The sequence below is a fragment of the Bufo bufo genome, chromosome 4 (assembly GCF_905171765.1).
Source record: "Bufo bufo chromosome 4, aBufBuf1.1, whole genome shotgun sequence".
Classification (NCBI taxonomy): Eukaryota; Metazoa; Chordata; class Amphibia; order Anura; family Bufonidae; genus Bufo; species Bufo bufo.
This window is the reverse complement of record NC_053392.1, coordinates 3,865,201-3,879,026: the sequence shown is the minus strand read 5'-3', so window position 1 is coordinate 3,879,026 and position 13,826 is coordinate 3,865,201. Positions and strand designations below refer to the sequence as shown.

Sequence of the window (13,826 nt, the reverse complement as noted above, 5' to 3'; positions counted from 1 at the left end):
TACAAAGCAATACAAAGTGAACAAAATCATAGCATAGTGATTATAAAGGAATAGGAAGTGAATATCCCAGTGGATCCCTCACACCTGTTAAAGAAATCACTGAAAGAGACCAAAATACACTCAGATGGTCACTTACAAATTTTATTAGTGTTAGTCTTTTGGGCAATAGACATTTTTGATTTTAAGTATATCTTTATTAAATGTTAAGTTTTATAACGGATATAAAAATTGCCTGAAATGTAAAGTTATAATACATGCTGTTCTATGTCTTTTACTTCTACAAGTTCTTGTATTCTTATAGTTTTATCACATCAATACTCCTGTTTTGTGAATAAACAAGTTAGCCTACAGAGAACAGTCCTCTTATTTGGAAGACAGCAATGGTTTATACTGAATGTCAGACTGCACATTGTGTGAACATGTATGAAGACAGAACAGGCCAGATCATAAAAATTTCGGGCAACCGTAATTTCACCTTGTTTTTCACCTCCACTGTATCTAACTTACTTTTCCTTCTGAGTTCCTTCCTAATGCTGGACTTATGCTCATTGATTCTGATCCTTATAGCCCGAGATGTTTACACAACATATATCTTACCACATGGGCATTTCAAGCAGTATATGACATTACATGTCTCGCACGTTGCAAAATCCTTAATTTGTATCCTGTCTCCCTGTGTGGGGTATAGTGTCACCTTTAATTATAGCACTACAATTCCCACAGCTCAGGCAGAAGAGAACGCCCCCTCCTCTGAGTTGCAAGCAAACGCTGTCTTTCCATTTTTTTAGGGCGTACGTCACTTCTAATCAGTATGTTATTCAGAGAGGCAAAAAGGGGGTTATCAACAAACATTCCCCCATGTTTTTGATCATGTCTTAGTACCTCACAATATTTTAGAATTATATTTTTTATTAGTTTAGAATGTCGATCATATTTGGAAACACACAAATTGTTTCTTTGGTTATCCCTCTTTTTAACTTGTCCGATGTCCTGTCTTGTTTTTTTTTTACCAACCTCTATTTCAATTTCAGTCACTTCTTTCTTAAAACCCCTCTGTATAAATGTATTACCCATCAATAATAATAGTTTTTTTTCATATTTTTTATCTGTACTAGATATCCTTCTGGCCAGTGTGAACTCCTAGGGATACTAGAAAAAATGTGAGGGGCGCGGTGGCTGGAATGAAGCAGCAGGTTATTTCGATCTGTGGTCTTTGTGAATAGTGTGGTCTCAAATCCTCTCTTTATGCGCCGTAATTCAACATCCAAAAATGAATAACATTTCCATCATAACGTAAATTTGATGGTATTATGGCACTCGTTTAAATGGGTAACAAACTGTGTAAGATTCATCACCCCTCCATAGCATGAACACATCGTCCCCATAGCGAAGCCACCCACACAGAATACATGCCTTGTCTCAAAGGCTTGTTAATTGTTACAAAGGGAGACCTTTTGGATAGTGAAACTCCAGTCTTTAATACCTAAGGGGTTAAATGAAATTTGTAGCTTTAGTGCATTTATACGATTGATCACTTTCATATGTTAGGGTTGTTTATGGCGATGTATTTTGTATATAAGTATCAGCTGTTGGTGCTATAAAAATCCCACCTTCTCTAACTGCACGCATGAGTAGGGGGTCGTGTGAGGTGTGAACGATGTCTTTCTCAGCGTCCCTCATGATATACCATTTTATATTGGAATGAAGTAAAAAATAAAAGAAAAGTGTTTTATTTTTTACCAGCGACTTGCGAGTATGACTTCTGTTGCTTATTCGCATACAATATTGGCACAATGAGGTAAAATGAACACACAAGTCTGCAAGTTTGAAAGACTAATTTATTTGTAAAACATTATTCTTACACAAAACATCAACATGTCTTCTCTTCTGTGTGGATTCTCTTATGTCGATCAAGACTTAATTTCTTGCTAAAGCAGTTCCCGCATTCTGAACATTAAAATGGTTTCTCTCCTATGTGACTTCTCTGATGTGTAGTAAGACTTCTTCTTTCTGTGAAACTTTTCCCACATTCTGAACATGAATATGGCTTCTCTCCTGTGTGGATTCTTTTATGTTTATCAAGGTTTGATTTCTGATTAAAGCATCTCCCACATTCTGAACATGAATATGGCTTCTCTCCTGTGTGAATTCTCTGATGTGCAACCAGATATGATTTATCTATAAAACATTTACCACACTCTGAACATGAATATGGCTTCTCTCCTGTGTGAATTCTCTTATGCTGATGAAGAATTGATTTCCTTACAAAGCATTTCCCACATTCTGAACATAAAAATGGTCTCTCTCCTGTGTGATTTCTCAGATGTGTAGTAAGACATCTTTTTTCTATGAAACATTTCCCACATTCTGAACATGAATATGGCTTCTCTCCTGTGTGGATTCTATTATGTTGATCAAGGTTTGATTTCTGGTGAAAGCATTTCCCACATTCTGAACATGAAAATGTTTTTTCTCCTGTGTGAATTCGTTGATGTATAGTAAGACTTCGTTTTTCTGTGAAACATTTCCCACATTCTGAACATGAAAATGGTTTTTCTCCTGTGTGAATTCGTTTATGTATAGTAAGACTTTTTTTTCCTGTGAAACATTTTCCACATTCTGAACATAAATAAGGCTTTTCTCCTGTGTGAATTCTTTTGTGTTGATCAAGACTTGATTTGTAGTTAAAACATTTCCCACATTCTGAACATGAATATGGCTTTTCCCCTGTGTGAATTCTCTGATGCGCAATCAGATATGAATTATCTGTAAAACATTTACCACACTCTGAACATGAATATAGCTGCTCTCTTGTATGAATTATCTTATGTTTATTAAGATTTGATTTCGTCACAAAGCATTTACCACATTCTGAACATGAAAATGGCTTCTCTCCTGTGTGGATTCTCTTATGTTGATCAAGGCTTGATTTGTGGTTAAAGCATTTCTCACATTCTGAACAAGAATATGGCTTCTCTCCTGTGTGAATTATTTTATGATTATCAAGATATGATTTCTTGGTAAAACATTTCCCACATTCTGAACATGAATATGGCTTCTCTCCTGTGTGAATTCTCTGATGTATATTAAGTTCTGTTTTACTTGTAAAACATTTCCCACATTCTGAACAAGAATATGGCTTCTCTCCTGTTTGAATTCTTTTATGATTATCAAGACATGATTTCTTGGTAAAACATTTCCTACACTCCGAACAAGAATATGGCTTCTTTCCTGTGTGGATTCTCCTATGTTGGTCTAGGCTTGATTTCTGGTTAAAGCATTTTTCACATTCTGAACAAGAATATGGCTTCTCTCCTATGTGAATTCTTTTGTGTTGATCAAGACTTGATTTCTTGGTAAAACATTTCCCACATTCTGAACATGAATACGGCTTCTCTCCTGTGTTACTTCTGTGTATAGAAAGCTCTGACTTATATCTGAACTGTTTTCCACGTTCCTCACAATTAAACCTTTTACCCCGTTTTTGCCTTATATTTGGAGTAATAATCTGTGATTGGTCAGGAGAAGATTCCTCATGTTTAGGATGATTATATGATAGATTTGGACTTGAGTTAATCTGTGATTGGTCATTAGAAAGTTCCTCATTCTTGGGGGAATTATTTGCTGGCTCTGCACTGTGAAGTCCTGGATGTACATTACAGGTAATGAAGTTTTCTCCTGAAGAGCGCTGCATGGTATCTTCATCTTCTTTATAATCTAGAGATAACATGATGTTTCCTTCAGGCTTCTCACAGTGATTTTCTGTTAAGATTAATAATAGATTTTATGATTTTTTTGTCAAAACAATTGGATAAATTTATCACATTCCAATGAGGCTGGATTCACATGTAACAGACATGTCCATCTATGTTACATGCACATGTATCTATGATGCTGTGAGTTGGTGTCAGCTGAACCTGTGGTCGGGACAGACGTGCACAATACAGATGGATAATATGTGCGTAATAAGCTCATATGAATATGGCCTTAGGCTGGAGGGACACATACAATATAAAATAAAAAAATTTTGCCAGTCAGAAGTGGATCCATTAGGAATGTGAGGAATACACCCTTTCCTTTCTCTGCTATGTATTTGCTGTACAAATTGAAGGATGACTCTTGATCGTCTCCTGAGTTGTTGAGGATCTGCTTGCAGATTTAGCCTAAGGCCTCATGCACACGACCGTTCCATTTTTTGCGGTCCGCAAACCGCGGATCCGCAAAAAACGGAAGCCGTCCGTGTTGCCTTCCGCAATTTGCGGAACGGAACGGGCGCCGGCAATATAAATGCCTATTCTTGTCCACAAAGCGCGGACAAGAATAAGACATGCTATATTTTTTTAGCGGGGCCGCGGAACGGAGCCACGCAGTGCTGTCCGCATCTTTTGCGGCCCCATTGAAGTGAATGGGTCCGCATCCAAGCCGCCAAAACAGCGGCTCGGATGCGGACCCAAGCAACGGTCGTGTGCATGAGGCCTAAATCAATGGAGTGAATTTGCGCAAGGAAATTGTAACAGGAGGAAGGATGTCACTTTATTCTTGCTACAGTGTGCGGATAAATCATCTACTAGATCAGTGGTCGGCAAAGTGCGGCTCGCGAGCCACAAGTGGCTCTTTTGATCCTTGAATGCGGCTCTTTGGTTCAGGCTGGCGGATGGGCGGCCGCGCAGCCATATCGCGCCGCTCAAGCTGCTTGAAAAATGTCCGTCATGCGCCTCCTGCCCCTTCTGTCTGCTCCTTCCACTTTATGAATGAATTAGGCAGGCGGGGCAGGAGGCGCATGACGGAGGGTGAGATGTCACGCTGAGCACAGCAGCAGAAGGGTGGGCAGCGGCGGACTTTCGGCAGAACACCGGCCATGTGAGGAGTGGTGAAGAGGCCGCCGCTCAGGGGGAGCGAAATGTCCTGCAGCAGAAAGGTAGGAGCTGCCCCCGGTGTGTGCACAGCGCCGGGCACTGCACCGGCCCCGCCGCAAGTGTCCCTGCCTCCTCCCTTCCCCCCACTAATACATTACTTTACTTACTGGAGGGCACTTATGGGGGATATCTTTGGAGGGCACTTATGGGGGATATCTGTGGAGGGCACTTATGGGGGATATCTGTGGAGGGCACATATATAGCATCTTATGCTATATATGTGTCATCCACAGATATCCCCCATAAGTGCGTCATCCACAGATATCCCCCATAAGTGCGTCATCCACAGATATCCCCCATAAGTGCGTCATCCACAGATATCCCCCATAAGTGCGTCATCCACAGATATCCCCAATAAGTGCGTCATCCACATTACATCCACATCTGCAGACAAGTTTATTAAAAGTAAAAAATGATAAAGATAAAATGAAATAATAATCAAGATCTAAATAAAAGAAAGTACATATAAAAGTATTCAAAAACACACTATGGGCTCATGCCCACGAATGTAAGGGCGCCGTGCCTGTGCTGCGGACCGCAAATAGCGGTCCGCAATGCACGGACACAGACCATGGGGCAGCTGCATGAGGATCGCGGACACATTCACTTGAATAGGGTTCATGATCCGCATCCGACTGCCCGCACCACAAAAAAGTAGCGCATGCTAAAGTGATGCGGGCTGCACCGCAAAAAAGTAGTGCATGCGCTACCTTTTGCGGTGCAGAGGCACAGCCAGAAGCACCACGGAAGCACTCTGTAGCACTGCTATCCCGGATCCTGGACCCATTGAAGCGAATGGGTCCTTGATGCGGGCTGCACATGGCCAGTGCCCGTGTATTGCTGACCCGCCGTATGCGGCCTGCAATATGGCAATGGCGGGCACACGATCGTGTGCATGAGCCCTAATAGTCCTCACTGGTACTGTTGATGCAATATTTTAGGTATTAAAAATGTGGCTCTCGAAAGAAATTTCAATCGTGGTTTTGGCGATATTTGGCGCAGTTGACAAAAAAGTTTGCCCACCACTGTACTAGATGATCGATTCAGCATGGAGTATGACACAGAATGCGTTCCGAAGTCAGGGTGGAAAAAAGCTAATCAGAACATAAGCTAACATGTTTAAGTGACATCACAGATTCTGGTCTGCCCTCAGTAACCCCCCCCCCCCCTCAATCCTGGGACATTAACCCTTTAATGTTCAGGCAATTTTCAATTTTTTTCATTTTCATTTTTTACTCTCAGCTTTCCCAAAGCCTTAACTGTTATTTTTCCATTCACATAGCCGTATACAAGCTTTTTTTTGTTGCGGGACAAGTTGTACTTTTTAATGGCATCATTTACGGTTGCATACAATGTAGTAAGAAGCGGGGAAATAAATTTCAAATAGGGTGGAATTATAAAAAAATAAAAAATTCAGACAAAGTTTTATGTCTTATGTTTTTACAGCATTTCCTATGAGGTAAAACTGACCTGTTACTTCCATTCACCGGGTCACTACGATTATAATGCTATGAAATGTGTATAGTTTTTCTTGTGTTTTAATACTGGGAGAAAAAAAAAATTCAGCATATTCTTACCCTTATTTATGATTCTATTATGTGCACGGAGCTGTGCAAGGGCTCATGTTGGGGCATGTATGCATTGGGGTCTAGTAGAATTACACTGTGCTCCTATGGTTCTGACTGGTACCTCGGATCTTAAGCCAAGTTCGGATCCAAGTTTTAAAGTCGTTTTCCACTTCAAATGCCGCAGTTATTCCATGAACTTTTGCGAGACTTCTCCTCATCGGAGGCTGTACATTTTAATGCTGTAAGGAGATGGATCTCTGTACAGCATTAATCCGAAGTTTTAAGGAAATCGACTTCGGATCTAGGATCCGCAGGTCGCTTCGCTCATCACTATTCGCAATAGTGGGATGTTATCTGCAGAGGGAAGGGTGATATTTGAATATATATATGTATATATGTCTAATATATACAGTCGTGGCCAAAAGTTTTGAGAATTACATAAATTTTGAAAATTGGAAAAGTTGCTGCTTAAGTTTTTATAATAGCAATTTGCATATACTCCAGAATGTTATGAAGAGTGATCAGATGAATTGCATAGTCCTTCTTTGCCATGAAAATTAACTTAATCCCAAAAAAAACTTTCCATTGCATTTCATTGCTGTCATTAAAGGACCTGCTGAGATCATTTCAGTAATCGTCTTGTTAACTCAGGTGAGAATGTTGACGAGCACAAGGCTGGAAATCATTATGTCAGGCTGATTGGGTTAAAATGGCAGACTTGACATGGTAAAAGGAGGGTGATGCTTGAAATCATTGTTCTTCCATTGTTAACCATGGTGACCTGCAAAGAAACGCGTGCAGCCATCATTGCGTTGCATAAAAATGGCTTCACAGGCAAGGATATTGTGGCTACTAAGATTGCACCTCAATCAACAATTTACAGGATCATCAAGAACTTCAAGGAAAGAGGTTCAATTCTTGTTAAGAAGGCTTCAGGGCATCCAAGAAAGTCCAGCAAGCGCCAAGATCGTCTCCTAAAGAGGATTCAGCTGCGGGATCGGAGTGCCACCAGTGCAGAGCTTGCTCAGGAATGGCAGCAGGCAGGTGTGAGCGCATCTGCACGCACAGTGAGGCGAAGACTTTTGGAAGATGGCCTGGTGTCAAGAAGGGCAGCAAAGAAGCCACTTCTCTCCAAAAAAAACATCAGGGACAGATTGATCTTCTGCAGAAAGTATGGTGAATGGACTGATGAGGACTGGGGCAAAGTCATATTCTCCGATGAAGCCTCTTTCCGATTGTTTGGGGCATCTGGAAAAAGGCTTGTCCAGAGAAGAAAAGGTGAGCGCTACCATCAGTCCTGTGTCATGCCAACAGTAAAGCATCCTGAGACCATTCATGTGTGGGGTTGCTTCTCATACAAGGGAGTGGGCTCACTCACAATTTTGACCAAAAGCACAGCCATGAATAAAGAATGGTACCAAAACACCCTCCAACAGCAACTTCTTCCAACAATCCAACAACAGTGGTGAAGAACAATGCATTTTCCAGCACGATGGAGCACCGTGCCATAAGGCAAAAGTGATAACTAAGTGGCTCGGGGACCAAAACGTTGACATTTTGGGTCCATGGCCTGGAAACTCCCCAGATCTTAATCCCATTGAGAACTTGTGGTCAATCCTCAAGAGGCGGGTGGACAAACAAAAACCCACTAATTCTGACAAACTCCAAAAAGTGATTATAAAAGAATGGGTTGCTATCAGTCAGGAATTGGCCCAGAAGTTGATTGAGAGCATGCCCAGTCGGATTGCAGAGGTCCTGAAAAAGAAGGGCCAACACTGCAAATACTGACTCTTTGCATAAATGTCATGTAATTGTCGATAAAAGCCTTTGAAACGTATGAAGTGCGTGTAATTATATTTCACTACATCACAGAAACAACTGAAACAAAGATCCAAAAGCAGTTTAGCAGCAAACTTTGTGAAGACTAATATTTGTGTCATTCTCAAAACTTTTGGCCACGACTGTACATGTATACAGGGTGGGCCATTTATATGGATACACCTTAATAAAATGGGAATGGTTGGTGATATTAACTTCCTGTTTGTGGCACATTAGTATATGTGAAGGGGGAAACTTTTCAAGATGGGTGGTGACCATGTCGGCCATTTTGAATCCAACTTTTGTTTTTTCAATAGGAAGAGGGTCATGTGACACATCAAACTTATTGGGAATTTCACAAGAAAAACAATGGTGTGCTTGGTTTTAACGTAATTTTATTCTTTCATGACTTATTTACAAGTTTCTGACCACATATAAAATGTGTTCAATGTGCTGCCCATTGTGTTGGATTGTCAATGCAACCCTCTTCTCCCACTCTTCACACACTGATAGCAACACCGCAGGAGAAATGCTAGCACAGGCTTCCAGTATCCGTAGTTTCAGGTGCTGCACATCTTGTATATTCACAGCATAGACAATTGCCTTCAGATGACCCCAAAGATAAAAGTCTAAGGGGGTCAGATCGGGAGACCTTGGGGGCCATTCAACTGACCCACGACGACCAATCCACTTTCCAGGAAACTGTTCATCTAGGAATGCTCGGACCTGACACCCATAATGTGGTGGTGCACCATCTTGCTGGAAAAACTCAGGGAACGTGCCAGCTTCAGTGCATAAAGAGGGAAACACATCATCATGTAGCAATTTTGCATATCCAGTGGCCTTGAGGTTTCCATTGATGAAGAATGGCCCCACTATCTTTGTACCCCATATACCACACCATACCATCAATTTTTTTGTTCCAACAGTCTTGGAGGGATCTATCCAATGTGGGTTAGTGTCAGACCAATAGCGGTGGTTTTGTTTGTTAACTTCACCATTCACATAAAAGTTTGCCTCATCACTGAACAAAATCTTCTGCGTAAACTGAGGGTCCTGTTCCAATTTTTGTTTTGCCCATTCTGCAAATTCAGTGCGCCGATCTGGGTCATCCTCGTTGAGATGCTGCAGTAGCTGGAGTTTGTAAGGGTGCCATTTGTGAGTAGCTAATATCCGCCGAAGGGATGTTCAACTAATGCCACTCTCTAGTGACATGCGGCGAGTGGTACTCTGTGGGCTCTTGCTGAATGAAGCTAGGACAGCCACTGATGTTTCTTCATTAGAGACAGATTTCATGCGTCCACATTTTGGCAAATCTAACACTGAACCAGTTTCACGAAACTTAGCAAGCAGTTTGCTAACTGTAGCATGGGAGATGGGTGGTCTCGTAGGGTGTCTTGCATTGAAATCTGCTGCAATGACCCGGTTACTGCGTTCACCAGACATCAACACAATTTCTATTCGCTCCTCACATGTTAACCTCGGCGACATGTCAATGGCTGTAAACAAAGAGAAACTTGTAAATAACTCATGAAAGAATAAAGTTACGTTAAAACCAAGCACACCGTTGTTTTTCTTGTGAAATTCCCAATAAGTTTGATGTGTCACATGACCCTCTTCCTTTTAAAAAAATTAAAGTTGGATTCAAAATGGCCGACTTCAAAATGGCCGCCATGGTCACCACCCATCTTGAAAAGTTTTCCCCCTCACATATACTAATGTGCCACAAACAGGAAGTTAATATCACCAACCATTCCCATTTTATTAAGGTGTATCCATATAAATGGCCCACCCTGTATATTGGCCCTGTATTATGGCCAGGATGGGCCCAGGTCTGTGGATATATATATATATATATATATATATATATATATACACTGCTCAAAAAAATAAAGGGAAAACTTAAACAACACAATGTAGTTCCAAGTCAATCATACTTCTGTGAAATCAAACTGTCCACTTAGGAAGCAACACTGAGTGACAATAAATTTCACATGCTGTTGTGCAAATGGGATAGACAACAGGTTGAATTATAGGCAATTAGCAAGACACCCCCAATAAAGAAGTGGTTCTGCAGGTGGTGACCACAGACTACTTCTCAGTTCTTATGCTTCCTGGCTGATGTTTTGGTCACTTTTGAATGCTGGCGGTGCTTTCACTCTAGTGGTAGCATGAGACGGAGTCTACAACCCACACAAGTGGCTCAGGTAGTGCAGCTTATCCAGGATGGCACATCAATGCGAGCTGTGGCAAGAAGGTTTGCTGTGTCTGTCAGCGTAGTGTCCAGAGCATGGAGGCGCTACCAGGAGACAGGCCAGTACTTCAGGAGACGTGGAGGAGGCCATAGGAGGGCAACAACCCAGCAGCAGGACCGCTACCGCCGCCTTTGTGCAAGAAGGAACAGGAGGAGCACTGCCAGAGCCCTGCAAAATGACCTCCAGCAGGCCACAAATGTGCATGTGTCTGCTCAAACGGTCAGAAACAGACTCCATGAGGGTGATATGAGGGCCCGACGTCCACAGGTGGGGGTTGTGCTTACAGCCCAACACTGTGCAGGACGTTTGGCATTTGCCAGAGAACACCAAGATTGGCAAATTCGCCACTGGCGCCCTGTGCTCTTCACAGATGAAAGCAGGTTCACACTGAGCACATGTGACAGATGGTTTGGCATTGGGTCAGTAATGGTGTGGGGTGGCATTTCTTTGGAGGGCCGCACAGCCCTCCATGTGCTCGCCAGAGGTAGCCTGACTGCCATTAGGTACCGAGATGAGATCCTCAGACCCCTTGTGAGACCATATGCTGGTGCGGTTCGCCCTGGGTTCCTCCTAATGCAAGACAATGCTAGACCTCATGTGGCTGGAGTGTGTCAGCAGTTCCTGTAAGACGAAGGCATTGATGCAATGGACTGGCCCGCCCGTTTCCCAGACCTGAATCCAATTGAGCACATCTGGGACATCATGTCTCGCTCTATCCACCGTCACGTTGCACCACAGACTGTCAAGGAGTTGGCAGATGCTTTAGTCCAGGTCTGGGAGGAGATCCCTCAGGAGACCGTCCGCCACCTCATCAGGAGCATGCACAGGCGTTGTAGGGAGGTCATACAGGCACGTGGAGGCCACACACACTACTGAGCCTCATTTTGACTTGTTTTAAGGACATTACATCAAAGTTGGATCAGCCTGTAGTGTGTTTTTCCACTTTAATTTTGAGTGTGACTCCAAATCCAGACCTCCATGGGTTGAAAAATTTGATTTCCATTTTTTAATTTTTGTGTGATTTTGTTGTCAGCGCATTCAACTATGTAAAGAACAAAGCATTTCAGAAGAATATTTAATTAATTCAGATCTAGGATGTTATTTTTGTGTTCCCTTTATTTTTTGGAGCAGTGTATATATATACACACACACAGTACAGACCAAAAGTTTGGACACACCTTCTCATTCATTCAAAGAGTTTTCTTTATTTTCATGACTATGAAAATTGTAGATTCACACTGAAGGCATCAAAACTATGAATTAACACATGTGGAATTATATACATAACAAACAAGTGTGAAACAACAGAAAATATGTCATATTCTAGGTTCTTCAAAGTAGCCACCTTTTGCTTTGATTACTGCTTTGCACACTCTTGGCATTCTCTTGAGTTTCAAGAGGTAGTCCCCTGAAATGGTTTTCACTTCGCAGGTGTGCCCTGTCAGGTTTAATAAGTGGGATTTCTTGCCTTATAAATGGGGTTGGGACCATCAGTTGCGTTGAGGAGAAGTCAGGTGGATACACAGCTGATAGTTCTACTAAATAGACTGTTAGAATTGGTATTATAGCAAGAAAAAAGCAGCTAAGTAAAGAGAAACCAGTGGCCATCATTACTTTAAGAAATGAAGGTCAGTCAGTCAGCCGAAAAATTGGGAAAACTTTAAAAGTAAGGGCTATTTGACCATGAAGGAGAGTGATGGGGTACTGCGCCAGATGACCTGGCCTCCACAATCACCGGACCTGAACCCGATCGAGATGGTTTGGGGTGAGCTGGACCGCAGAGTGAAGGCAAAAGGGCCAACAAGTGCTAAGCATCTCTGGGAACTCCTTCAAGACTGTTGGAAGACCATTTCAGGGGACTACCTCTTGAAGCGCATCAAGAGAATGCCAAGAGTGTGCAAAGCAGTAATCAAAGCAAAAGGTGGCTACTTTGAAGAACCTAGAATATGACATATTTTTAGTTGTTTCACACTTGTTTGTTATGTATATAATTCCACATGTGTTAATTCATAGTTTTGATGCCTTCATAATCATGAAAATAAAGAAAACTCTTTGAATGAGGTGTGTCCAAACTTTTGGTCTGTACTGTATATATGTATGCCCCTTATATTGCACACACCTCTGTATTTTTATATATATATATATATATATATATATATATGTGTATGTGTATATTTGGATGTGTATATACATACAGTGGATATAAAAAGTCTACACACCCCTGTTAAAATGTCAGGTTTCTGTGCTATAAAAAAAATGAGAAAGATAAATCATTTCAGAACTTTTTCCCCCTTTAATGTGACCTATAAACTGTACAACGCAATTGAAAAACCAACTGAAATCTTTTAGGTGGAGGGAAGAAAACAAAACAAAAAAAATAATAATGTGGTTGCATAAGTGTGCACACCCTCTTATAACTGGGGATGTAGCGGTGTTCAGAATGAAGCAATCACATTCAGAATCCAGTTAAATAGGAGTCAGCATACCCCGGGCATCATGTAAAGTGCCTCTGATTAACCCCAAATAAAGTTCAGCTGCTCTAGTTGGTCTTTCCTGAAATGTTCTTAGTCGCATCCCACAGCAGAAGCCATGGTCCACAGAGAGCTTCCAAAGCATCAGAGGGATCTCATTGTTAGAAGGTATCAGTCAGGAGAAGGGGACAAAAGAATTTCCAAGGCATTAGATATACCATGGAACACAGTGGAGACCGTCATCATCAAGTGGAGAAAATATGGCCCAACAGTGACATTACCAAGAACTGGACGTCCCTCCAAAATTGATGAAAAGACGAGAAGAAAACTGGTCTGGGAGGCGACCAAGAGGCCTACAGCAACATTAAAGGAGCTGCAGGAATATCTGGCAAGTCCTGGCTGTGTGGTACATGTGACAACAATCTCCCGTATTCTTCATATGTCTGGGCTATGGGGTAGAGTGGCAAGACAAAAGCCTTTTCTTACTAAGAAAAACATCCAAGCCAGGCTACATTTTGCAAAAACACATCTGAATTCTCCCAAAAGCATGTGGGAAAAGGTGTTCTGGTCTGATGAAACCAAGGTTGGACTTTTTGGCTATAATTCCAAAAGATATGATTGGCGCATCACCAAAAGAACCCCGTCCCCACAGTGAAGCATGGTGGTGGCAGCATCATGCCAAGGGGCTGCTCTTCTTCAGATAGAACTGGGGCCTTAGTTAAGCTAGAGGGAATTATGAACAGTTCCAAATACCAGTCAATATTGGCCCAAAACCTTCAGGCTTCTGCTAGAAAGCTG

At 41.8% G+C, this 13,826-nt stretch overlaps 1 protein-coding gene across 1 annotated transcript in view; it reads right to left on the bottom strand.

Annotated features, from left to right (window-relative positions):
- Nucleotides 1-1,897: 1,897 nt before the first annotated feature.
- LOC120997411 (zinc finger protein 665-like) overlaps nucleotides 1,898-13,826 on the bottom strand; it is a 31,739-nt gene continuing 19,810 nt past the window's right edge. The window contains exon 6 of the mRNA XM_040427485.1: nucleotides 1,898-3,762. Coding sequence (XP_040283419.1) covers nucleotides 1,955-3,762 — 1,808 coding nt within the window. The 3' untranslated portion in view covers nucleotides 1,898-1,954. The remainder of the gene's footprint in view (nucleotides 3,763-13,826) is intronic.